Source organism: Panthera uncia (assembly GCF_023721935.1).
Source record: "Panthera uncia isolate 11264 chromosome A3 unlocalized genomic scaffold, Puncia_PCG_1.0 HiC_scaffold_11, whole genome shotgun sequence".
NCBI classification, from domain to species: Eukaryota; Metazoa; Chordata; class Mammalia; order Carnivora; family Felidae; genus Panthera; species Panthera uncia.
Window position 1 is genome coordinate 34429077 of NW_026057578.1, and position 26585 is coordinate 34455661.

At 42.4% G+C, this 26585-nt stretch overlaps 1 protein-coding gene across 5 annotated transcripts in view; it reads left to right on the plus strand.

Annotated features, from left to right (window-relative positions):
* The window catches only part of PLCB4 (phospholipase C beta 4), a 423595-nt gene that overhangs the window by 273767 nt on the left and 123243 nt on the right, over nucleotides 1-26585 (plus strand). For all 5 annotated transcript variants that reach the window (XM_049651129.1, XM_049651127.1, XM_049651128.1 and 2 more), the window contains 3 exons: nucleotides 6316-6396; nucleotides 7258-7317; nucleotides 8841-8984. In XM_049651129.1, the coding sequence (XP_049507086.1) occupies nucleotides 6316-6396; nucleotides 7258-7317; nucleotides 8841-8984 (285 nt within the window). The remainder of the gene's footprint in view (nucleotides 1-6315; nucleotides 6397-7257; nucleotides 7318-8840; nucleotides 8985-26585) is intronic.

A 26585-nucleotide genomic window follows, 5' to 3' on the forward strand; every position in this document is an offset into this window, starting at 1 on the left:
GATAGAAAGCACTAGCTCCTGGTTAACCATTCCAGACTCCACCTGTGTCCCTAGTCTGTCGTCTGTTTTCATGCCAGTGTTTTATAATGTTATCGAAGTTTGATAAGACCTCTAGTGGCGTTTCGGTAACTCAGATGTCACTTGTCTCTCTCCAACTTTAACAGAGCCCTTTTCTCTTCCTGTCAGTTCTTATCAAACCAGGAAACAAGGACAGTGAGCCCCAAGTTTCCCCAAAGGTGGAGCCTGCAAACGCAGGGTTCGTTTACTGACCGTCCAGAAATCTGCTGGTAATAGGCACAAATTAAAAATCACCTTTGTTGCACAAGATTTGTTGATTTGTTTCCAGTACTTTATAGCCCCATGTGGTTCTCATGGCTACCATGTGTAGCTGTGCCCGCCTGGCACATTTGCATCATCACTGAAAGTCTATTGGACAGCACTGATCTAGTCTAAAGCCTTGCGGAATTGGCAGAACATTTAAATGAGATGGTATTTGTGAAATGTCTTGCACAATAGCCCCAAATTAAATAGTACTAGCTGTTTTCTAATGACTACTACAATTTATTCAGCACTTAGCTTGTCCCAGGTACTTAGGCTTTCTCAATTGTGAGAGCCCTGTAAGGTTGGGATCCATTTTCTTAATTTTACAGATGGGAAAAGTGAAGCTTGGTGAGGTTAGGCAGCACCACCACCCAGATTCTCCAGCAGATGCCTGCTAAGGAGACTGGCACTGGAGCCCATGAACTGTGAACTACAAAGCCTGGACCCCAGCACCACCTCTAGAAAGAGAGTCCCCTTTCTAGAAAACAGGAGACTCCTGCTATGATGTGAATGTCTCCACCCATTCCACCTCTCTTTATCTCCCCATCCAGTCACAAGCACAAAAGAGCCTCCGCACAGCTGTTTAAGTAAAGTGGTGTTGACACGTTGATTAGCCAGCCCCAAGTCCCTTTCCCTAGCTGGTGGTAAGACTTGACCATTCCCTGTTTGATGATGAGGCCCCACAGTAGAGAGTTGTAGCATTTGTAATGCTGGTGAGTAATGACGGTGGGCAAGAGGGCAGGAGAGCAAAGGTAAGAAAGAGCACAAATAGGGGCATCTGGGTGGAGCAGTGTCCGACTCTTGAGCTCAGCTCAGGTCTCAGGGTCCTGAGTTCAAACCCCGTGTGTGCTCTGCATTGGATGTGGCGCCTACTTAAAACAATAAATAAATAGACACACAAGTAAAATAAACTCAACCACCTGTTACCTGGAAGCCCCACTGAATACCTGCCTCCTCTTCAGAGTATTCAGTCTGCTGAGATTTCTGCCATTCCTCATATGAAGAAATGGGATTAAATTTTGTTTCGCCAAAATACTTTTAGAATTGAAACAGGAAAAATATTTTAATGTACGTCATCTCGAAAGTGACCTGAATCTTTGAAAGACAGGTTGTGATATTAAGTAATGTTGAAGTGGCATGTGTTAATAGGGGGAAATATGCTAAAGACAGTGTTGAGACACACAGCTTTTAAATATACTCTAGCCCATGGGGCGCCTGGGTGGCTCAGTTGGTTGAGCATCTGACTTCAGCTCAGGTCATGATCTCACAGTTTGTGAGTTCGAGCCCCGCGTCAGGCTCTGTGCTGACAATTCAGAGCCTGGAGCCTGCTTCCAAGTCTGTGTCTCCATCTCTCTCTGCCTCTCCCATGCTCATTCTCTGCCTCTCTCTCTGTCAAAAATAAATAAACTTTAAAATATATATATATACTCTAGCCTTGATGAAATGGCAGAAGTGCCTCAGGAAGCCCATCAGAGCACCGAGCAGGGTTCCTTGAGGCAGAAAAAGGTTTTTGCCTGTAGTGATTCCAGCCAGAGTGATTCTTCGCGCCTCTCAAATAAAATGCCTCACCCTGGTCCCCTGCCTGTTCACAGTTCCACAAAAGGAATTCCTGTGCCTTTCACCCTGTCTCTCCCAGGGGCCTAAGGAAAGAACGAGGTTGGGCTGGAGGAGTTAACTAGTCCTTGAGCTCTAAAGTGTGGCTGTGTCGAATTTTAGGAGTCCTGTGAGAACTGAAATTCTGAGCTCCCTGGAGGAAGTTCTGTTCTGGTTTGTCTCCTTACTAGAGAATCCCATCGCCATTTGTTAACTGCCAAACGGATTTGCAAAGGAGGAGACCAGCTTCCTTTGATGACCCACCCCCCCTGCCATGCCCAAGTCTGGAGGGCGGTTTTCCTGACAAGGAGACTGAGAATATTACTGCCTCAGCTAGGTCACAGGGCCACAACCCTAGTTGTGGTCAGTAACTCTCCTTGTGACTCTGTGTGAAATTTAACACAGCTGGTAGGGGAAAAAAAGAATGGAGATTGTGTACTTAAACTCACCCTGAGGGCCAGGTTCTTCTGCGTGTTCCTGGGAGTGGAGAAAAACCTAAACAGATTAGGTTTCCTTCCATGATTGCTGCATACTCAGATTTGTTCTGATTTTTATGGGGAGTTTGAACACGTTTAGTCCAAGAATCTTGTGGACAGAGCAGACAACATTATTGTGAACTTCGTTGGGAACCTTGTCTTTAGCATGGGTCAGGGCTCCTTGGAGCTCCCACAGAGAATTTCTCTTCTGGCAACTGCTTCTCCTAACAACCAATGTGTTTTTATCTGTGAACTGTATGGGTTCCTAGTCAATGGTGTTTTCTCCCTTTTTGCTTTGGTTGCTAGGGAGCCCAGACCCAAATTAGTATCCTGTTTTAACTGTTTGGGATCTTATGGTAAGCCTTTTTGGAGCTATCTTTTGTTTTGACCTTACTCTACTTTTCTACCTTATTTTTCTTTTCTTTGTCCAGATTCTTATCCTGGTTTGGAAATGATTTCCTTGTAGTGGCATTCAAACACTGCTCCTGGTCCAGTGGGTATTCTTGGGAGGTACCTCAAAGCCACACCCAAACTCTGAGATGAGCTTGTATGAATTATAAAAAGGAGCCTGTCTGCCAGGCAGACAGCCTCATTCCAGTGCCCTTGTATTTGTACATCTGTCTATGGCAGCCTTCCAAGGACTGACCCTGATGGATTCTGGGCTTGGTACAACCCCCTCAACCTGAGTAATTTCTTGTTTATCTGTTTTGTCTGTTGGCCTACTGAAAAATGTTTTATTTGAAACAGGATATCGTGTGTTCATTTATTTTTGAGCGCAGGACTTTAGTTTCAGGGTGCCTTTGATGTGCTAGGCACTCAGAACGCAAATGTGAACCAGAATGTCTCAAGGACCCTGCCATGTGGAAGTTACACTCTGGTGTGAAAGCCACACGATAAGTCAATAAACAAAGAAATAAAAATAATTGCAGATTGTGATTGGTGCAATCGAGGATATAATCAGGATACTGTAATAGAGAATAAAATGAGAGCCTTTTTAAGGAGGTGTTAAGAAAATCCCCTCTGAAGACAGGTGAGGCCAGGTCTGCAGGATAAAGAGGCTCTACTTATGCCTAGGGCAGTAGGAAGGGACTTCCTAGGTAGTGGAAGCTGCAAGTGCAAATGCCCTGAGGCTAGAAAGAGCTAGGGAGGAGTTCAAGGAAAAGAGTTCCCATGGATTGAGTGAAGCAGAAGGAAAACAACAGAAAGTGGCATGATAAACAGTCTGAAGGACCCAGATTGTCTAGGAACTTTGAGACCCTGGTAAGGAGTACGATTTTATCCTAAATAATTCAGGAACCCATTGAATGGGTTTAACGCACTGATGAAAAGTTTAAAGAGTCGATCCGGCTGTTGTGGGAAGAAAGAAGAGAAGCGGTAAGATCAGACCTTGGGTGCAATAATGATGGTTGGGACCGAAGTGGTGGTAAGATGGAGTAAAGTGGATATACATGAAATATGAAGGAGACTCGTTAATGGAAGTGAGAGAGGAAAGTCAAGAATACTCTGGTTCAATAAATCAGTAGATACTGAACAGGAAGAGGTGAAGAAGTCAAACGAATATAGGAGAATGTGTTCTGTTGTGCTAGGGGCTAGAAGGATCAGGTGAAATGGCCCAAGAGTGGGATGTTAGGAATTGAAATTTCAAGGCGGTAATGATAAGCTCTGGGGGTACTTCGTAACTGACGAAGAAAGAAAAAAAAAACATTACAGTTACAGAGGCCAAGGAATTGAAAGTTCCACCTCAAAATAAGTTGAAAAACTATTCTTATCATGTGTGTTTCATGGATCACTACAGATCCTTATTTAGAATAGGATAGAGTGCACATAAATAATAACTATGGTTGCTGGTTCATTGTGGGTCTACTCTGTAAATACCATTTTAGGACATACTTTTGAATGTTGTGCACCAGAATTCTGTACTACCATAAAGATACTGCTTGGGGAGTATTTGAAAATGTGTGAATTCTCCTATTTTAATTAGTTGCTGATTCTTGTTTCTCAATCAGTAATGACACCAGACTCCCTACCACTTTGTAGGTCAAGTTTAATACCTTTTGTGTGGCATACAGTACCCTTCTGATCTAGCCTTATTATGTGTCCAGTCTCATCCACTGCTACTCTTGTGAGGTAGTCTAACCACACCAACTCCTCAGAAGTTCCCACTGTCGGATCAAGCCTACATGTCCTTGCAAATGCTGCTCTCTGCTCCTCATGGATAACTTCTACCCATGCTCTAAGACCTATATAAAGTGTAATCTTCTGGGTCAAGCCTTTTCAAAAAGGTCGCACCATTCAAAATGCTATCAGTGTGGGTCATGTATTGGCAATATCATGTTGTTAGTAATTTGCTGCCACAAATGTAAATTTGAACCATACGTTATGGATAGTAGCTACAGTTTGCTGAATTGTAATTGTGTGTCAAGTACTTTACGTTTATCAACTCCTTTAATTCCTACAAGCCTGAAAGGTATGTGTAAATACCTCCATTTATTAGATAAGGATTCTGAGACTTAGGGCTTTTCTAGGAGACGATAAAAAATAAATGGCAGAACTGGGTTTTGAGTCCAAAAGCAAAGGTCATCCCATGCCCTCATTCTTTGTATTTTTCATTGCTATGTGTGCAGTGCTTAGCATGTATCTGGCATGGAATTGAAATGGGTATGATATTCTTCTCCTGTCAGAAGACCACCCAAACAAATTTGAAGTCTGACTTTGTACAAGGCCCCTGGGACTCCAAATTCTGACACTTTATGGTGGCCCAGTATCTTGACATTGGATTTACCTTGATGAATGTCTCTGCTTCCCTAAAATTTAGAGAGCTCTGTTTTGATTGGTGAAATCTGAACTACCCTTAAAGTCTTAATCCTGTAATTGCTCTTTATTTGTTTTAAGTCACTGCCCTGATCCATGTTTGGCAGACAGGTTCCCTATTGTTTGCTCTGTGATTATCTAAGAGGACAAGTTCTTTAGATCATGAGAAGGACATGTGGATTTGTTGACACATGGGTGCCAAGGCTTGGTGCAATGCAATCAGAGGACAGAAGGTATCTGGGTTCATTTCCTGAATATTCTTTTACTTTCAATGTTATAAAATTTTCCTGCCGCTCATAAGCACAATGGCGCTTTCTTGCTAAAGACCAAGGATCCTTTGCCAAGTGTATTATAGCTGCCCTTGGGCCCCTGCATGTGGCTAACGTTTCTTCTTGATTCAGATTTTGATTCTGTAGGTTTCAAACATAGTTTCTGGTGTCAAAGGCCATAACAGTGCTTCTCAAACTTTAGCGTGCATTAGAATCACCTGGAGGTGTTGTTGGAACACAGATTTCTGAGCTCTACCCCTGGAGACTCTGATTCAATCCATGTGGGCTGGAGCCCTAGACTCTACAGTTCAACCTAGACTCTACAGTTGATGCTCTTGGTCCAAGGACTACACTTTGCATAGCTCAAAACCCTGCTCAAGCTCTGGTTTACTGGACACCAAATGAGGTTGGACGTAAAAGCAAAAATTTCAGCAGTTTTCTGAGTAAGCATCTGAATGCTGAGTTGTGTAGACAAAAAAGAAAAAAAAACATAGACTAAAAAAATTATCTCCTGGTTTTTTACATTATATTAAATACAGGCAATGGTACCTCTTTGTGGAGGGAGACCAGTTGGCTAGAATCTGGGAGTCCTTCTTCCTTCTCTGAGTTCTTCTTGCAATGTCCTAGAGAAACTTTATTCTCTGTGATCAGTCTTTCAACATAAAAGTGAATGCAAAGAGTTTTCAAGATGAAAATACTCCATGATAAGAAATGTGGTCATTAAGGTTTAGGATGCAAAAGCGTGATTTCTCATTTTCCCTCATTTAGAGGCTAAAAGGTACTTGCATTTTTATTATATTCAAAGTGGTATGAGTCATACAGATCAACAAATTTCTTTTTAACAGGAATCCTTTGTGTTTGAACCCAACTGCCTCTTCAAAGTGGATGAATTTGGCTTCTTTCTGACCTGGAGAAGTGAAGGCAAGGTATGGCACAAGAACAGCAAGTTGTTCTTTCCTGCTCTCTGGTTTAAACTACTTTATTTCTCAGCAAGCAGGCAGAATGCCTCTTGAGAGCATGGACCCTATGCTTATTCATTACTTCAAGATTTTAAAAACGTACTTCCATGTGCTGGGCATTGGGGATACAGTGCTGATCAAGGACAATATCTTAGACCTCATAGATTCCAGTCTAGGAGAAAAAGCAGGCATTACAAAAAAAAGTAGAAGTCATTGAGTGTTGTGAAAGAGAAGGTCAGGTTGTTACAAGAGTTAAAAACAGGCAGATCTGATTTAATCTTGGGAATTAGGAAGGTTTCCTAGAAGAGATATTCAAGCTGAGTCTCAAAAGCACATTAAGAGGATGGTCATCTTGTTATACCCCAGGACTTCACTCAATACACAGCACAGTGCACACATTTAATGAATCTTTGAACTGAATTTAACACAGTATAATTGGAATTCTATAAAAGCATTATTCCCACTTAATATTTCATGTACACACATATATTTAATGATATATATATATACACACACACACACCAGTAATATAGTATTATATGCATAAAGGTAACAGCACTTTTATTATAAAAGTAATAATAAATAATTATGCAGACTTACATTCATATATATGAACATATACATATATATGTATATTTGAATGGAATATATTGAAATTGAATGGTCTTGACTATTTATGATCATTGGGTATTGCAGTTACTATCCTTTATTTTTCACTCCCCCTCTACCTTACTGTCATTGGTGTTGCCTTCATCATCATGTACCTCATCTGTGCCACAAGTCTGGCAGGATTTTGCCTCACTGCTGTATTATATTCTCTCTTTTCAGGAAGGACAAGTTCTAGAATGCTCCCTCATCAACAGTATTCGATTGGGAGCCACCCCAAAGGTACCTGTGATTGGTGTTTGCTGTTCTTCTAAACACAGATTTCCTTAGGTTGGAAAAGGTTTCTAGAATGCTATTTTAACCTGTTATTGCCCAAACTCATCAGCTGGGAGTTAAGAAAACACACAGTTCAGAAATCTTTTCATCTGTGGAGTGCCTAGGTAGCTCAATGGGTTAAGCATCCGACTTCAGCTGAGGTCATAATCTCCCGGTTTGTGAGTTCCATCCCCACATTGGGCTCTGTGCTGACAGCTCAGAGCCTGGAGCCTATTTCAGATTCTGTGTCTCTCTGTCTGTCTGTCCCTCTCTCACTCATGCTCTGTGTCTTTCTCTCTCAAAAATAAATAAACATTTAAAAAAATTTTTTTAAAGAAATCTTTTCATCTGTACCTTTTGGGTGGTTTGGATTGCATTACATTTAGTTATATTAGAAACGTTGTTCACCTTTCAGAGAGAGGATGCTTTCATGGTATCAGCATCAAAGAAACCGTTTCCTTAACTCAGAAATTAATTTGTCAAGGGCCCCCTCCCTCCGCTGCCATTTTTTTTTCTTTTCAGCAAACAGTGAGTCACTTCTGGTCTGTGGTTGATGTGGAAATTTAAATAGCTTGGGTAGTTTCATATTTGTGCACCTGTGCACGCAGACATTGGCTCACCTTGGAGGCTCAGTTTGCCTCTGAGAGAAAAAGATGACAGAGCATATAAATCAGTCTTCTTCACAGTGATTGATTTGTTTGAATAAGAAGCTGTTTGCATAGTGGTGCTAGGAATTTAAAAGCTGGCTTTTTTCTAGAATATTAAAGCACAGTGTTTATTCCCATTTTCATAATAGCCCTGCAGGTTTTTAGATGTTGAAAACAAAATTATGTTCCTCATTTTGTTCCTCTTTGTCTTTTTTAAAGCTGTCCTCTTTTTATGTTAGTTAAAATTTCTGTGTAACTATGTTGGCATTTCCTTCTGAGTTCTCCTGGAGGACAAAACGCTATTTTATTTGGTATTTAGGATAAAATTACACTGTCATCATTCCAAATGAAGATGCCATGGCTTCTAGAGATGAGCATACTTTCTGTGTCCAGGTTACTTGACAGATTTAATCTTATTTTTTAATGACCCTTGATTGCTGGCCATGGCAAAGCCCATGTTTATTTGCATGAGACCTCAGTCACTGTCCTCTGCTGAGAGACCCCTTTGATCTTTGTGGACATAAGCAGGTCCCAGTCACAACCTTTCCATCCCATTTTCATATACCAGGCCCTGTAATAATTACAACCAAGAACCTAAAGACAGACCCTCACACCTAGTTTTCTAAATCAATAGTATTATAATACCTTTCTTACCAAATGAGTTCAAGTAATGTGTAGTGTTACAAGTTTTACCTCTACAAGCTTTAGAATAATGCTAGATATCTGGGCATTCTAGGTAAAAAGAAAACATTTGTCCTGTGTATTTTTACATCAGATGAGCAATGTTTCCTCCAGTCTTTGATCTAACAATTTTTTCCTGTGTGTATATATATGTCTATACAGGATCCCAAAATCCTGGCTGCTCTTGAAGCTGTTGGAAAGTCAGAGAATGATCTGGAAGGGCGAATAGTTTGTGTCTGCAGTGGCACAGATCTGGTGAACATCAGTTTCACATACATGGTGGCTGAAAATCCGGAAGTAACTAAGGTAGCCTCAGTGAAAGCACCTCTCTCCCTTTCCCCCCCAGATGTATATGGATGGTGTGCATAATCTTTATGTATAATGTCATTTTGATTTATATATTAAAAGTTGTATAGTAATTTAAGATTAAAAAAAATCTATTTCCATTGCCTAGCTGAACATTGGTGTAGAAAATTCAGCAAGCACCAGGCTTTTAGAGTATCACTTCCATATACCAAGAATCCAAATACCTCTGTGGATATGTTGTAGGGAAAACTAGCCCAGGACCTCTCTCACACTAGAATGTGCACAGGAGTCACCTGGGAATTTGTTAAAATGCACATTCTGATTCGGTAAGTCTGAAATGGGGATAAAATTCTCCCTAACAGGTTCCCAGCTGATACCGATGATGCTGGTCGGAGAACCACATGAATAGCAGGGGACTAGATCAGCACTGCCCGGTAGAAATGTAAATCAAGCCACAGATATCATTTACATTTCCTAGCAGCCACATTTAAAGAGTAGGAAGGAACAGGTGAAATTAATTTCAATAAAATAGTTTATTCAGCACAGTATACCCAAAATACCGTCGTTTTAATGTGAAATCAAAATAAAACTTATTAATGACATATTTTACATTTTTCTATATCAGGTCTTCAAAATGTGATGTGTGTTTTCAATTCAAACCAGCTACATCTGAAGTGTTCAATAGCTGCATATGGCTGATAGCTATCATAGTAGAGAGTTCAGGTCTAGACGGTAAAGATATTCAAGCTCCAATCCCTGCCCCTATAAGTTATTGAAGTAATGGATCATGATCCATCTTTTAATACCATACCTAGCATACCATTGCCCTGGCAAGCAAGTCTGAAAGAGATTTTGTCCCAAGTAGAAAGCCTCAAACATAAATCAGTTTGCTGCAAGTCATTTGTTTTCAGGGTGGTTTTACCTCTGAACAGAGAGAGCTCTCATTATCTTTCTGTAGTAGGTGTGAAGAGGCCTTAGCCTTGATTCTCCCATTGCAGAGACCTGAGTTTGGGGGCTAAGGGAGGCGTTTCATTTTCCCACTTAATCGTATAATGTAGGATTGAATAAGAAAGTCATCATTTAGAGCTGGGGGGGGGGGGAATGTACAGATAACATCATCTGACAAAACAAGACTTCTAAGACTTAACCCTGCACCCAGAGCTAACTGGTGGCAGAAGTGAGTTCTACAGACTCTGAGAGCCTATAGGCTCTCTACTCCCACTCACAAAGTATGGTCCACATTCCAGCAACACAGCCTCACCTAGAAGGTCCTTACACTTTAGAGTCGCCAATCCACCCAGACCTGATCCAGAATCTTTGCTTTTTTAACAAGATGCACCACCCCCCCCCCCCCCCCCCCCCCCCGCCTGCCCCAGATGACTCAGATGACTCAGATGTGTGGTGAAGTCTGAGGAGCTCCCAGGCTTAGGCTTTGGAGCCAGGAATGGTTGCTCCATGTTACAGGGAAGCCTTTGTTTCTGTCTTGTGGTGGTTTTGTGGGTTTTGTGCTGTTGTTCCAGGTTGCTTCACTTTGGGAGAATAGATATTGCAAAGCCTTCAAGTTCTTTTATTATCTTGCTTAGATCAACACCAGTTTGAATGGTTTCTTGAACCCTGCTGATGTCAACATACATTGTTCCCGCTTTTTGGCATTTACGTCTGCATATTTTCTACAAAGGTCTTTTTTAGTGGCTATTTGCCATAGCAACATTCAATCCCAGAAGTCCATGTTGACCACCCACAAAGAAAAAGTCTCGTTAATCAGATGCAGGTATTGAGCTGCCCAACATTTTGCAAAAAGACAGCTCTGTAGACCTGTGTTTCTTGGCTTTCATCAACCCGTCACATTACAAGAAGCAGGGTGGCTCAGTATAAGCTTGGGCTTTGGCATCAGGTTGCCTGGGCTCAAATCCTGGCTTTCCCCCTTAGCAGCTGTGTGATTTAGGCACACAGTTTACCTCTCTGTGCCTCATTATCTTCATCTGTAAAATGGGAATAATACCAAAGTATCTGCCATTAGGATTGTCATGAGGATTGCATGAGTTACTACTTGGAAAGGGCTTAGTTCAGTGTCCCTCATTGAAAGCCTTTGATGAGTGTTAGCTATTAGGATCACAGGGTCACAGAATATTATTAGGACAGGAAATGGAGTTTAGAAAGCACTTCCTAACACTTCATTTTTCAGATGAGGAGAGTGAGGCCAAGGAGTTAGCAGAACTCACCTAAGACTACACAGCGGGCTAGGCCAGAGTCTGGTTTAAAGCCCAGGCCTTCTCACTTCCCATGTGATGCTCTGGCCGTGCCACCCCACCTGATGCCCTGGGCAAGTACAGTCCTGGGAAGATGGCTTAAATCAGTAAATCCCATAACATTTTTGCTTTCCATGGTTTGATTGCTATCAATCTTAGTCCATTTTGCTTCAGAACCATGTTCGGAGACCCATACTCATGAGTAGGTAGTATATATGTCTATCTTTGAGATAGAGGGTATGTACTAAAAGTTAAGATTTGGGGTTCTTTTCTTGATATCATTTCCACTGAAGCTTTGACATGTGGAGGAGAAGAGAGTGAAAAAGCTTGTTATTGAGTATACATTTATGTGGGTAATCTTGCCTACTTCCTGATATCAAAACTTAAAATAACTGCATGGTTCATATCATTATGCTACCTCCAGCACTGACACTATCTTCCCTGTCCCCACCATCTTATTCCTATTCCTATGTATGTGTTACAATCCCTAACAGAACACACAAGCCATCAAGGTGAGAGGATTGATACAGAATACAACAAATGTAATGACCTCGGGTCACAGTGATGGCAGAACTCACAAATTCGATCTGGTTAAGTGAGAAATGTGGAGATGTCCCATGTGTCTGAAATGGCACTTGTGACTTTGTGATACCACTGAAGCATGATTACAGGCTATGAGCCTGGAATCATGGTGCCACATGATACGCTAACTGCCTTCTATTCTTGCCCTGTGTTCCTGGTCAGTTTTTCACAAAAGTCCGTTAAAACAAGTCAGCATAAAATAACACATACATATCTTAGACACTTTCTTTTAACTGGAAGCATATAATGTGATTCGGTTGTTGGCCAAACTCTTAATATCAGGTATGAAGTATCTTCATTCAGTATGGGTCTGTGGATTGGGGTCCATGTCGTTTTTGCCTGTATCTCACCCATGAGGCATTCGTTGCCTCAAATATCCAGTTTGGTTTCTTTGAAGTTGAAGTGAGGCTTTTAAAGACATTCATGAAGCAATGGGAGTGCAGAACCCTACAACTTTATGACTCCTTTCTCTAATCCTATTGTTGTCCACACAGTTTGAGAAAAAAACATGTTGAGCAACTCGCCTTTAAAAACATCTTTCCAAAATATCCAACTTAGAGAAGGAACAACTCTCTTTCTTTCCACGAGCGTATTTCATTGGTTCATATGGGTTTTTTTATGTTTTTATTTTTGAGAGAGTGCAAGCAGGGGGAGGGGCAGAGAGATTGGAGGACAGAGGATCTGAAGTCGGATCTGCACTGACGGCAGAGAGCCTGATGGCGGGCTCAAACTCACGAACCATGAGATCATGATCTGAGCCAAATTCAGATGACTAACCAACTGAGCCATCCAGGCACCCCTGGTTCATATAGTTTTTTAATTACAATGGATATGAACAGGTTTGGAAACAAACATAAGTAACTCATAGTAAGCATGCAAGGTTAGAACAAAGGATCCAACATATTGGACATTTGCTTACTAATTGTGAGAGGTTAGCATTCCCTGGGTGGTCAGAGTGTTTTGCTTGTTTTATGAGCATCTGATGAGTGCTGGTCTGACTAGTGAGAGATCAGTCAAGAGACTTTCTAGTATAAGAACTTGCTTAGGAGTCTTTATCCTATGAGATTCTTGACTCTGTTCTTAATTCCTGGGCTCTCAGGACACTAATGACCTGACCATTCTGAAAAAACAGTTTACCAAACCTTTCATCCAGGCAAATGGGCCAACTTTTCAGTCTCATGTACTGTCCATTGAGGACCAGCTTTCATGTGGAGGAGGAACTTTTCCTGACTTTGAGCCATTTTACTTTCTTCCCCAAGAAGTTCTCTGCTCTTTCTTATCTTTTTATTTCAAGTGGGTATTTTATTTTATTTGTTTATTTATTTTGAGAGAGAGAGAGCGAGCAAGCGAACAGGGGAAGGACAGAGAGAGAATCCCAAGCAGGCTCCCCACTGACCGTGCATGGCCCAATGCAGGGCTTGAACTCACGAACCGTGAGACCATGACCTGAGCCAAGATCAAGAATTGGAAGTTTAACTGACTGAGCCACCCAGGCGCCACTTAAGAGTCCATACTATTGCATGGTATCTGAGTTTCTCAGAGTTGAGGTTTCAAATACAGAATATTTTCCTGTACATGTGACTGGGAAAATATGGTTATGCTTTCCTACAGTAGAATGAGGTATGGGTATAAAAGACATCTTTGTAGCTTGGCTTGTATTTTCTTCAGCCGCCTTCTCTGCTTAAAGAGCCAAGAGTTTGCCATGCGACTGTACCTCTTTGGAAGATTCGAGCTCAATGCTACATCCTTTCTCCTCTACAGAATAACTAACGGTATTGTAAACTTACGTCCAAATCTAGACCCTTCACCCACAGTCCTTGCAAGCAGCTGAGACCATCAGTGCCGCCTTTGTCTCCTGCATCAGCCCATTACAAACAGCCTTGTATCAAGAATCTAGCTGCTTCCCATCACCCCATCACTACAGCGTGCACCAGGCCAGTGTCCTGTCTCTCCTGGTTTCTCTGCCTTGGACTTGCTCCTTCAGTCTGTTCTCAAAATAGCAGCTGGAGGGATGCTTTTAAAACGGAATGCAGATCACATCACCTTAAGACTTACAAAGCCCTACAGGAAGCCACCCTCACTCTCGCTTTCTGCCCATGTCTCCCTCTCTCTACTTCAGTATCTCCCTCCAGCTCCAGGGACTTTACATTTGCTATTCCTTTTGCCTGGAACACACTCTTCCGCCAGTTAATGCACTGCTTTCTTGCTCACGTTTTCTCACGTCTCTTCTGGAATATCGCCTTAGCTCCCATTCTTGCCATACTGCGGCTCTCCCTCCTTTATCCAGCTGGGTTGTTTTCGTAGCATTGATCACTATTTACATATCATTTATTCGTTTATTCACTTCCTCTCCTGACATCTGGGCAACGTCCTGTTCACTGCTGCATCCCCAACATTTAGAATGGTCAGTGCCCAACATTCAGTAGGTGCTCGATAAATGCCCATTTTACTGAGGTCCTTATATTGATGGAATCAATAAATTCTAACCCAGGTGATAAATGTCTAACCCTCATTGCTATACACCTCCAGTTTTGTACAGTGTAGCTCCAAGAAAAATTAGGCAAATGCTCTTTACACAAGAAGCCTGAGAAAATGTGATGGAAAGATCTGGGATTCCATGGTGTTATTTTTAGAGTCACTTTGCAAGATGTCATGGGACTGTTGCTGAGAATCCATGACAAGACTGGAGGTTTTAACCTGGTGTCTTTCCTCTCTCCAATTTAGATCATTATTTTTCTGCTTGCCTAAATCCTTCCCGTCATTCCAGTTAGAAAATTTAGCTTTTATTTCCTTTCCTTAAAAACCCTCTATTTAAAGGAATGGCTAACAGATTGCTAGCACTTCTTCCTCAAACACCTGTGCCTTTGGGTAATACGTGAGTATGATATGTAGCTATGAATGCCCATGAGTAAAAGCAGCCACATGATGGTGGTTTCCAGTTTTTTTTTTCTAAACTACAATAAAACCCGCCCCTCCCACACTCCCCTGCCCCCTCTCCCTCTCCTCCCCCTACCTCTGCAGATAATTCTCATCTCTGCAAATAATACTGACTATGACAACTGCACTCCTTAGTTAGGAACGCAATTCCGGGGCAGGGGGGTGGTGCAGGGGGGTGGTGATGCCACCTGGGTGGCTCACTCAGTTAAGCTTCTGACTTTTGATTGCAGCTCAGGTCATGATCTCAGTCATGGGATCAAGCCCTATGTCAGGCTCCCTGTTCAGCAGGTAGCCTGCTTAAGGTTCTCTGTCTCCTTCAGCCTCTCTCCAGCTCACACTCACTCTCTCTCTCTAAAATAAATTAAAAAAAAAAAAAAAGAATGCAACCAGCTTGGAAGGATTTTGTCTCTGGCTTGTTGAAGGGAGTTCAGATGTCTTTCATTACGTTACAGCTGGTGCGGCACAGCAAACTGAAATCACAGAGTCACTGTACATAAGATGGAAATGCAGCCCTCATTTAAAATCCCCAAAAATAAGTGTGTTATTTTATACTAAGTTGAATTTTCCTTTGATTACAAAAATAAGCTGTTTTTATGAGGTTCAAAATGCAAAGATTTACACTGAATTTAGACAATTTCCAGACTGCTCATTATACTTCACGCAGGTTGTAAATATTTGGCAAACTCTATAAATTAGGCTTTGTAAGTAAGTCCTCAAATAAGCCCATCAGTAAGTACTAAAGAAATTAAGTTACAAAACTGTTATGTGTTCTCTTTTGTTTACAAAAAAGGTAAAGTTAGATAATTTATTGCAGGTAATAAAATCTTAGTTTAGTAAATTGGGTTGAATACCAAGACCGCTTTGCTGAACTTGAATAATGTTGAGTGGAAGGCTTACTACAAAGGTTCATGGCAAAGGCCCTGAAGAACCTGTCTCCCCTCAGCTTTGTTGTTGTTGTTGTTGTTGTTGTTGTTGTTGTTGTTTTTCCTCCCAAACACACAGTTTCTCCTAGGGATATGACCACTGGCCTCACCTTGGGAGCCTCTTAAAAATGCAAATTCCATGGGGTACCTGGGTGGCTCAGTCCATTAAACCTCTTTGGCTCAGATCATGATCTGGCAGTTTGTGAGTTCCAGCGCCATGCCAGGCTCTGTGCTGACAGCTCAGATTATTCTGATATTCTCATTCTCTCTCTCTCTCAAAAATAAACACTTAATTCTCTCAACCCATGGAATCTGAAATTCTGGGAGGCAGAACCCAGTAGTAATCTGTTTTAAACTAAACTGCCAGGTGATTCTGATGCAGGATGACGTTTCAGTCCTGTTGGTTTAGCATACAAATGGACTTAGTCCAAAAACCACAGTGATTTTGAACTTACACAAGTTTTTATCAAATTGATTGACTACAGCAAACAGGTTAATCTATAGACCTGTGGATTCTACTGACCTAGCCATTGATTAGAATTCACTCAGTAAGAACACAAAAAGCACCATTAAAATGAATTAGTGTCTGTGACCCAAGCAATAGCTTTCTTTCAGAGCACTCCCTGTTAAGATGCTGTTTCTTGACATGCAGGTTTTTTAAAGTTTATTTATTTTTGAGAGAGAAAAATGCATGAGTGAGGGAGGGGCAGAGAACAAGGGAAAGAGAGAATGGCAAGCAGGCTCTAGGCTGTCAGTGCAGAGCCCAATGCGGGGCTCAAATGCAGGAACCATGAAATCATGACCTGAGCCAAAGTCGGATGCTTAATCAACTAAGCCACCCAGGAGCCCCAGCGTACAATTTTAATTGTATTATATATGCCAGTCATTCTCAAAGTGTGGTCCCCAGACTAACAGCTCCAGCAGTACCTGGGAACTTAATCAGAGATGCAGATTCTCAGGCCCTGGCCCTACTGAATCTGTAACCAGTTTTAGCTCTCCAGGCGGTTCTGGTGCACACCCAAGTGTGAGAAGCACTGCCCTGTGGAGAAGCTTAGCAAGGAGTGTTTATATCCTGCTTCTCTTTAACTCCTTGGTCTGCTACCCAGGCTCACCTGAGCCAATGCCTTTGGAATGCTAAAGTAGCTACATTATTAATCTCAGCTTCCTGTGTTCTGATTGATTAAAGTTTTTCACCCCTTTGCCTCAGTGTTTTTTGAGGCTCAAGTCTGGGATAGGATGTGTGTGTGTTTGTGTTCTCATGTTTCTAAAACTGAAAGTTGACATGTTCTTGTTTTTACTTTAAACCGTTTTTGAATTCATGTGAAACAAAGCAGTGATGGCCAGTTAAAAAGCTCTCTTAAGGACAGAGCTGTGAATCAGCCAATGTGTGGGCGCATGTTGTAAGCTTTAAGTGCCCTGTCCTTCCTAGGTGTTTTCTTCTTGCCAAATGAGGATAATGGAGTTCATTTGGCTTATTGCTGGGTTGAATTTAGAAACCATCATCCTCTCTCTGCCTCAGGAGGGAGGGCTGCCTTCATTGGTTAATCTGTGGAGTGGGTGAAACTTGTCTCCTTGGGCCTCCCACGACCGCCTTCCATCTCTCTTGCTCCCTCGGTTCTCATTGTGCTTGTAAAGACCGTCTGTCCCAGAACCCAGTACTTCAGTGTCTCATCCATGGTGGTGCTCTGTCAGCTCTGAACTTAGTGCTTCATTGCCGTATCAACAAAAGTTGTAGTTCCTTTAAACCACCAGTTTTAAACTCAGATGCCTACAGAAGCCAGGAAGATGATGTAAATAATGAAAAAATGCCAGGTGATGACAAGGGATAGTGTAGACAGTAGCGAGTTGGGGGGTACATACACCCTCTAGGGGGTGGAGGGCAGCATCTACTTCAGCCAGTTTTCCAACTATCTAAGAACATGGGCCTTAAGGTTGCTAGATTGTTGGAGATGCTGATATTTTGTCCGTAAGATACTAGACATCTGGATTTTTTTTTACATGAAATCTGTTGTTAAAATGTTGACAAATATATTCATTTTTTAATGATTTTTTAAAATGTATTTATTTTAAGAGAGACAGAGACAGCTCGAGATCAGGAGGGGCAGAGAGAGAGGGGGACAGAGAATCCAAAGCAGGCTCCACACTGTCAGCACAGAGCCTGATGTGGGGCTTGAACTCATGAATCCATGAGATCATGACCTGAGCCAATGCCAAGAGTTGGATGCTCAACCGACTGAGCCACCCAGGTGCCCTATGTTCATTTTTAAATGCCATGTATGCCAAATGACAGATCTGTCTGTGGCTCATTTAGAACCTTAGATCTAGACCTCAGCCAACATGCAGCATGAATGTACTTACAGTAAGATGAATGCTGATATTTACCTAATGTGTTCATTTCACTGACATTTTAAATAAAGATGCCTGTTGGGGCACCTGGGTGGCTCAGTCCGTTAAGTGTCCGACTTCAACTCAGGTCATGATCTCACAACTTACAGGTCCGGGTCCCATGTCAGGCTCTGTGCTGACGGCTCAGAGCCTGGAGCCTGCTTCAGATTCTGTGTCTCCCTCTCTTTCTGCCCCTCTCCAGCTCCCACTCTGCCTGTCCCACTCTCTCTCTCAAAAATAAATACACGTTAACATTTTTTTAAAAAACTAAAAAAAAAAGATGCCCTTTTTTTTTCCTTTGTACCTTCATTCATCCAGCTATTCATCCAAGAATTTTGTGTGTATGTGTGTGTGATGATTTCTAAGGTTGGACAAATCATTTCTACTACATGGGCTTTTTTATTCTCACAAACAAAAAAGAGAGAGTTGTACCAAGTGACCCTTAAAGTTATTTCCTTCTATAAGAGTTAAGGAATCTCTTTGCAAGAGAAAGTATATTAGATGCCGAGGACAGTATGGATCAGTTGTTTGGAGGGCACTTGTATATACGTGGAAGTCTTTGGTCTAATGTAGGTCACATCCCCATCTCTAAGGCCAGTCTTCAAACTGTTAGGATGGGAGGTTCTGTGGTTAGAGAGGGAGTGGGGGAGAAAAGTATTTCCGTAAAAGAGGCAGGACTTTGTACCCAGAAGAGGGAGGGCCTGCTGGTCCCCTTATGGTGATGTCCTCAGTGTGCAGTCACCCGAAGACAGAAGGCTGTGCATGTGGCAGGGTGAAGACATGAGCAGAGATTCAGAAGCAGAGGAATATTGTACCTGCAGTGGTAGATCCAGGGTGAAGACTGGAGTGAACACTTCTCATTGGGAAATTCGAAAGTCAGGCCAAGCCTGTGGCCTGCTGGGAGTGCCAAGCTGAGATGCTTGTGGAATCCATCCTGATGATTCTAGGGAGGCAATGGAAGGCCATGCCTGGTGTCATGGGAGGGATACAACATACTCTACATTCTCAGATCAACACATGGTAGTAACATGTGGCTGAGAGCATCTCTCCTCAGCATCTGGGTCTCAGCAGCAGCACCTGGGAACTCTGAGCGGAATCTCAGGCCCTGCCTCAGCCCTGAGGAATCAGAATCCGCATTTGATTAAGATTCCGAATGTACTTATGGTTTGAGAAGTCCTGAGATAGAATTCGAGAAAATCAGTTGCACTTGGCTGCAACCAGTTACCCATGGAGGGAGGCCTGAGACACCTCTGAACACGGACTCCAGAGAGCTTGTTCCTGGGTAAGGGGAGAGAAGCTATGGGGGAGACAGATTTTAAGTCTGATTAGCTGGGAGTATGATATACGGGTACGGTTATCAGAAAGTGAGGGCCTAGTGACATCGAGACAGAGGGGGGAAAGGGCAATAAATTTATTTAAAATAGGTTCTCTGAGAATGTGTATGCCACAGGTCCCGCTGTGGATCCTACAACATAAAGGAGCTCACTTGCTAGTCGGGGGCCCTCAGGCCGTGTCTGTGGACCAGCCAGCCCTGGCCTGCTGTCCCTGTGTTCTGCATCTGTAGCCCCTTGCCATTCTAAAAACACCTATCTTCGTGGTTTTTTTTGTTTTTGTTTTTTTGGAATTCTCAAATTTCTTTAGTAGTCAATGGTGGATTTTAACTATCGATTCTCATGGCACCAGACTTACTTCAAAGTTAAGCTCCTTGTCTGGGGCACCCGGGTGGATGAGTCGGTTAAGCGTCCAACTTCTCAGGTCATGATCTCATGGTTCCTGAGTATGAGCCCTGGTGTCGGGCTCGCTACCGTCAGCATGGAGCCTGCTTGGGATCCTCTGTCTCCCTCTCTCTCTGCCCCTCCCTGCCTGTGCGCTCTTGCTCTCTCAAAAATAAATAAACCTTTAAAAAGAAAAGAAGGTGCCTGGGTGGCTCAGTTGGTTGAGCATCCGACTTCAACTGAAGTCATGATCTCACGACTCGTGGGTTCGAGCTTGGCATAGGGCTCTGTGCTGACAACTCAGAGCCTGGAGCCTGCTTTGGATTCTGTGTCTCCCTCTCTCTCTGCCCCTCCCCTGCTCATTCTCTGTCTCTTTCTCAAAAATAAACGTTAAAAAAAAAAATAAAGCTCCTTGTCAAAGTTCACATTCAGGAACCGGACACTGGAGCTAGAAGAGATTTTGCTGTCCTTTTAGGCAGTTTTCTCACCTGCATCAGTGAGGTCTCTTTGGGGTAGTAAGAGGAGGAAAGTGTGGCTTAGAGCCCCAGTCTGCAGCAACCCTGAGCACACCGGCAAATTCATTTTAAACATTTGCATGGACCATGCATTTTTGTATTGTTCACAAGCGTTTTCTGAAGGCAGAGGGAGTATTGCTTATGGTAGAGTGGGTACTTCCAGTACATTCGAGTAGAAAGTGCAGAAGAGGACACAGAGGAAAAGAACCACCCTCCCCCCACTCCGCCAGAGTGCATTACCCCGTCTTCTGTGTCTTTTTTTAAATTGAAGGGAAATTCACATAATGCAAAATGTGCCACTTAGAAGTAAGTGGACAATTTAGTGCCATTTAGTAGATCACAGTGTTGTGCAACAGCCCCTTCTGTCTAGTTCTAGAACCTATCGTCCAGCCCCCAAAGGAAACCCCATTCTTGCTCCCTCCAATCCCATCCCAGCCACCCCAATGTGTCTTTTTAATTCACACAATTTTCTTTCATACACAGTTGGGCTCATACTGTTTATAGAGTTTAATGTACTGTATTTTATCATTTAAAATTTCTATCACGTGCATTTCCTTGGTCTTTAAAATCTTTTCTTGGGCTTCGGTGTAATTGTAAATCCCCATGATCTTTGAGGTAGGTTTTCTTGGTGTTACCAGCTCATCTTCAGAACGAGTCCCCTAGGTGCTCCTGTACAGAATGTGGGGGCTTTTGAGGGACAAGTTTTCATCGCAGGGGCCTTCTCCCCACCCTGTTGTGTTTCATGAACTGGACAGGTTTCCTAAGAGACTCTATGCTCTAGACCCAGCTCAGAGCCGCTCAGTCTGCCCTAATTGAGAGTGTTATCAAATGACTCCACCAAGGGAATGCAAAGTGAGTTACTCTAATTGCTCCAGAAATATCATGTGATGTTTGGATTTCACCTTTTGGCCCTGGGAGAGAAAAATGTCACCAGCTTTAAACTGCTTCCCTCCTTAACGCATAGCTCCAGTTTTGTTTTTTGTGTTTTTTTTTTTTTTTTTTTTTTTTTTTTACTGCTGGCAGAAATTGCCACTGTGAACATAGTGTATGTGTAAAAAGAGCTTACATGTGTTCGTGTGTTTTCTGATCTTTAAAAAAATAGGATGAACGAGGAGATGGGTGGGACACCTCATCTGAGATGAGACCTTATTGCCTCTGAGCACTATAATCTGGGGCAAGTTTAATAATCAGGCTGGCAGGGGCCCCAGGGTGGTTCAGTCAGTTACGTGTCTGATTCTGATTTTCAGCTCAGGTAATGATTTCGTGGTTTGTGGGATGGAGTCCCACATCGGGCTCTGTGCTGACAGCAACGAGCCTGCTTGGGATGTGATTCTCTCTCTCTTTCTCTCTCTGCCCCACCCCTGTTCACGCTTTCTCTGTCTCTCGAAGTAAAAATAAAAATAATCAGGAGCTGGGAAAGTGCAGCCTATGGGCCAAACCCAGCCCTCAGCCTTAGTTTTTGTATAGCCAGTGAGCTGAGAATGGCTTTTTACATTTTTAAAAAGTTGTTAACAAAACATAAAAACTATAAAACAGAGAATCATATGTGGCCTTCTTAAAGCCTAAACTATGTGTTTTCTGGCCCTTTACAGAAATGCTGACCAGTGACCCCCAATAATTAAGAACAGCAGCAATGGAATTTTTTAGTTTATATTGAATACCAGGTAATGTTCAAAGTGCTTTACATATATTATCTCATTTAACTCTCACAGCAGTCCTCTGGGCTGGGCATGATTATCATTTTGCAGAGGAAGAAATAGGCCCAGAGAGGTTGAGTAACTTGCCCAAGGTCACACAGCCAGTAAGTGGCAGAGCTCATGTCTTGAAGCCAGGTGTCACATTCACTCTAGATCCTGTATTCTGTTACTGCCCAACCACTTCTACCTGAACGTTGTATGATTTTACTGTACTGTTGAGGTAAAAGTTAACATCCTTACCTGTGGGAGTTGAAATCATAAGGCAGCCCTTCCCAAACTGGTGAACTGCAAAATAGATTCCTCACAAAAGCCTACATTTAAAGGAGGCTCCCTGGTCAATGAAGCACGAGAAAGCCTTGTTAGGTTTCTTCACTGTAGTGCTCCATGAAGCACTATTATCCTGGTAGGAATCTCAGCCCCAGGGGGGTGGTATTCAGCTATTTACCAAACCGGTATTTTGTTGTTGTTTTTCTGTTGTTGTTGTTGTTGTTGTTTTGTGGGGTTTTTTGCCTGTTGAAGGCACACAAATGAAACTCTTCCAGAACTATTGCTTTCCAGTAAGCGGTCAACAAGCAAGGTCACAGAGGCATTCTCAGCCCCACATTTTCCCGGCAGTATGAAAGCAACGTAATCTAGGCATTCATTTGTTCATCTCTGTCATAAATATTCTTTTTTTCTTTCCATTTTCCTGCTGTCACATTTCTTCTCTGACCTTCCTTCTTTCTTTCTTTCTTTCTTTCTTTCTTTCTTTCTTTCTTTCTTTCCTTCCTTCCTTCCTTCCATCCTTCCTTCCTTCCTTCCTTCCTTCCTTCCATGGGAAGTTTGGGGGAAAGATTTCCATAAAAGATGGAAAGGTAATGAAGGTTGGCCCCTTTTTAGCATCTTCTATAGCAAGTCCCTATTTAGTTTATAGGATTACCTATAGATTTGATTTGCCTGAGCTATGTAGGTTGATGCTACATAGGCAAGAATTGGCCAGCAGCTCCCTGATGGGTTATGTTTATCACAGAGCCTCTGCGTGTAGAGATACCGTTAGTATTCATTTTGGCATGTCTTGCATGTCTTAATTTGCCAGCTCTGTCAGCTGGTCCAGGTCAGGAGGAATGTGACTTCAGAGCTTGACAATACAGGCATCAGCCAGAGAAACCACTTTACGAATACCTTTTAATTCACCAGCCATTTGCTCTTCCTTTACCACCAGGATTTTTGCAGATTTGACAGCTGCGACCAAAAGTGCACTTTCACAAAACTGGTTTCTGACTGGCATAGGGTAATGCTCTTGGTTTTCTTAATATCTTAAAATTCTTCAGTTAATTTAGAGTTCTCTTTGCAGATGCGAGAAAAAATGTTGCATAAAATAAAGCAAATATCTCATTTTGTTTGTGAATGAGTTCTAGAGTTTGTAAGATTGGAGCTGCTTGCTCTGTTAAGTCAGGAAAGAGCATTGTATGTCGTTATAAAGTCTATAGGCACAAATGAACCTAAGGCATTAATGTATTCTGAGTGTATAGATGTACCTCCATTTTTAGTTTGTGTTTCTTCAGCTGGGTCTGTGAAATAAACTGACAAAAGACAAATTAACAGACAAAAGGCATACAAATTTATTAATTTTATGTGCATGGTGCAACACAGAAGGAATTAAATAGCCAAAGGAGCAGGGATATTTAAGAGTTTGTACCTCCTCTTAGCAGGGGAAAGAAAGGGGGCAAAGGCTACTTACAGGAGAACAAATGACTTTTAGGAAAGATAAATGAGCCCTGAGAATAGGTGGACATGAGAATTTTATGACCATTTCTGTTAGAGTGTGGTGCCAAGTTTTCATCTTCCAGAAGGGAAGGTTAGAGCCACTCCTGGATCTAGATTTATGACAGTGGGGTTCTTTCAGGCAGGATCTGCTTTTAGTCACAAAAGGGATTTCAGGAATTCAGATGCCTTCAGCTCAAAATAATTTTTGGACCAAAGCGTCATATTTTGGGGTGGCGTATCTTGATTCCCTTCTACAGTGTATTTATTGGAGTACATATCTGGAATTAGATGTGCTATTTGAGACAAGGTACTATAGATACACTAGGACAGCTTAGGCAATGCAAAAATTGCCTCTTGGAATGATAATGAACAGAATCCAATTGGTAGGGGAATTTGACACTTCAGCTTCTGAATGATGATCCAGAAAAGCACAATGTCCTCCCATTTCTTATGACTATTTAGAGGTTCTTTTTGACCTAACTACCCAGTGTTGTCAAGATAACCAGCCAGGCTAAGAGACTGTTTTGACTATCTGTGAGTGCCTACACTAGTTTTGACTAGAAAAGGATAAATATTATCCAGGCCCATCCAAATTTATCTTTCAAACACAGCCACATATACTCCTTCCTGGCAGCTAATTTCCTGCCCAAATACTTGTTTGCCATGCTCTGAAGGTGATTTAAGAATTAGAGGACATTGGGGTACCTGGGTGGCTCAGTCAGTGGTTAAGTGACCTACTTTGGCTCAGGTCATGATCTCACAGTTCATGGGTTCGAGCTCTGCTTTGGGCTCTGTGCTGACAGCTCAGAGCCTGGAGCCTGCTTCAGATTCTGTATCTCCGTCTCTCTCTGCCCCTCACCAACTTGTGTGCGCACGTGTGTGTGTGTGTGTGTGTGTGTGTGTGTGTGTGTGTGTACTCTCAAAAATAACAGATGTAAAAAAGAAAAAGCATCAGATGGCACTTAATGCCTTCCTCCTTTTACCTTGATCAGTTTTACTCTGTGGATGGAGGACAGCAGATGAAAAACTTGTATTTTCTGGAAGGTGCTCAGATGATGTCAAGAGAAAAGGACCCCAGTTGTTCTTCCTTTTTTCTTCTCTTGGGTCTTTTAGAGTTGAAAAGTTTATCAGAATTATTATTGACTTCCCAAGGGCTTTTGAGATTACCATTTAGCTGTCTCTCTACTGAGCTTTTGTTTTTTCTGCGAAATTCCCAATTGCTGTTTGGATGCCAGTTTCAGTAGTTCACTATTGGTCATTAGTACAGGCTCCTTAATTTCCCCTTTGATCCTGGGTTTTTTCTGCTGAATTGTATCTAGGATTGCCAAATTTAGCTCCTTGATTATGCATGAGAGTCCTCCGCTTCTCTGTTATCTTGTACTCCTCTCTCTCAGGGTAGCAACTGTGGTGACTTTCAGGCTCCGATGCCCGATTCATTCTTGCCATCAAGGCTGTCTTTGTCTCCCACTTTGCCTTCTGTCCCAGGCCAGAAGGGAATTTCCAGCACTGTCATGGATATCTCCTATGACTGACACTGAGTGCATTCTGCCTGCATTTTCCTCTCTTTAGGAGAACCGGAGGAAGTCGCTGATGTGAAAGAGAAAGTTTTATTTTTCCCTCTTAATCTGATGTAGAAGTTGGTCTGTGATATGCAAACATTGGTAGATCTGCTTCTATTTAATTTCCGAATGGATTCAGAATCCTAGATGAGCACATTTGAAGGTTTAAAAATGTGATTTTTTTTTTGTCAAGTCCTGCCTAAATCACCAGACTCTCTGATGAAGTTTGGGGGTGTTGGTGGGGTTCAGAGCTGACGGCCAAGAAAGAATTCTTGGAGATGTCTTTGATACAGAAAGGTGATTTTATTAAAGCACAGGGACAGGACCCATGGGCAGAAAGAGCTGCACTGGGGTTGTGAGGAGTGACTGGTTATATACTATGGAGTTGGGAAGGTAGAAGCAAATGGGAAGTTTCCAAAGAGATTTCCATATGCTAAAGAAGACTCACAGGATACTGGAGGCCTAGCTATTGTCAAGCTAAGGTTGTTTTCCCTCTAGTAAGGCATTAACATTATGACAGTAGGACCTTCCGGGAGAAATGGTACAATCTGTATTTGCCTCAAGTATTTGTCAATGGGCTGCAGGTTATAAGGAAATTTAATTTTACCTGTCATTTCCTTCTTGCCTTTCTTCCTACATCACTATGGAGGGGTGATGTTAGGGCCCCCGGAAACTGAGTCTACAGATTTCTGAAGATTAGGCTAATTGTTAAGATTGCCTTTCTCTCATAATTTACTAAGATATTTGTAAACTGATGGAGACTCATGTCCTGTATGACTGTGATCTCTATCAATTAACCTTTCCTTTCCTTTCCTTTGTGTTTTGGGCAGCCAGGAGTGCCTGAGGAATATCACACAGGTCCCACCTGGGGGTGGGGATGTGCTAGCTTGTGCTTTGTCCTCAGCCTGACTCAAGCTCCCTCATCCACAGGACCAGTGGTGGTGTGGGTTATGTTCTGATCATGTACCCCAGCTCTGGGAAACAGACTTCCGTCTTGCTTCTCTACCGGTTCTCCAATAAGTGTTCTTCCCAAAGCCCAGGCCTGTCCAGATTCTGTGCTTGCCTCTCTCAGAACCTGGGGGAGCTGTCACTTCTAACTGGCATCCGCAGAGCCATCTCTTGCTGCCTCCTGAGATCCTGGAATGTTGCCAGCAGCTGGATTTCCTGTGGAACATCCTTTGAACCAACTTCCTTCTGGCTGCCTGCTCTGCATTTGCAATGCTTGCAACTTTCCTTGCAATGCTTTAGCACCAGGGTGCCTGGGTGGCTCAGTCAGTTAAGTGTCAGACTTTA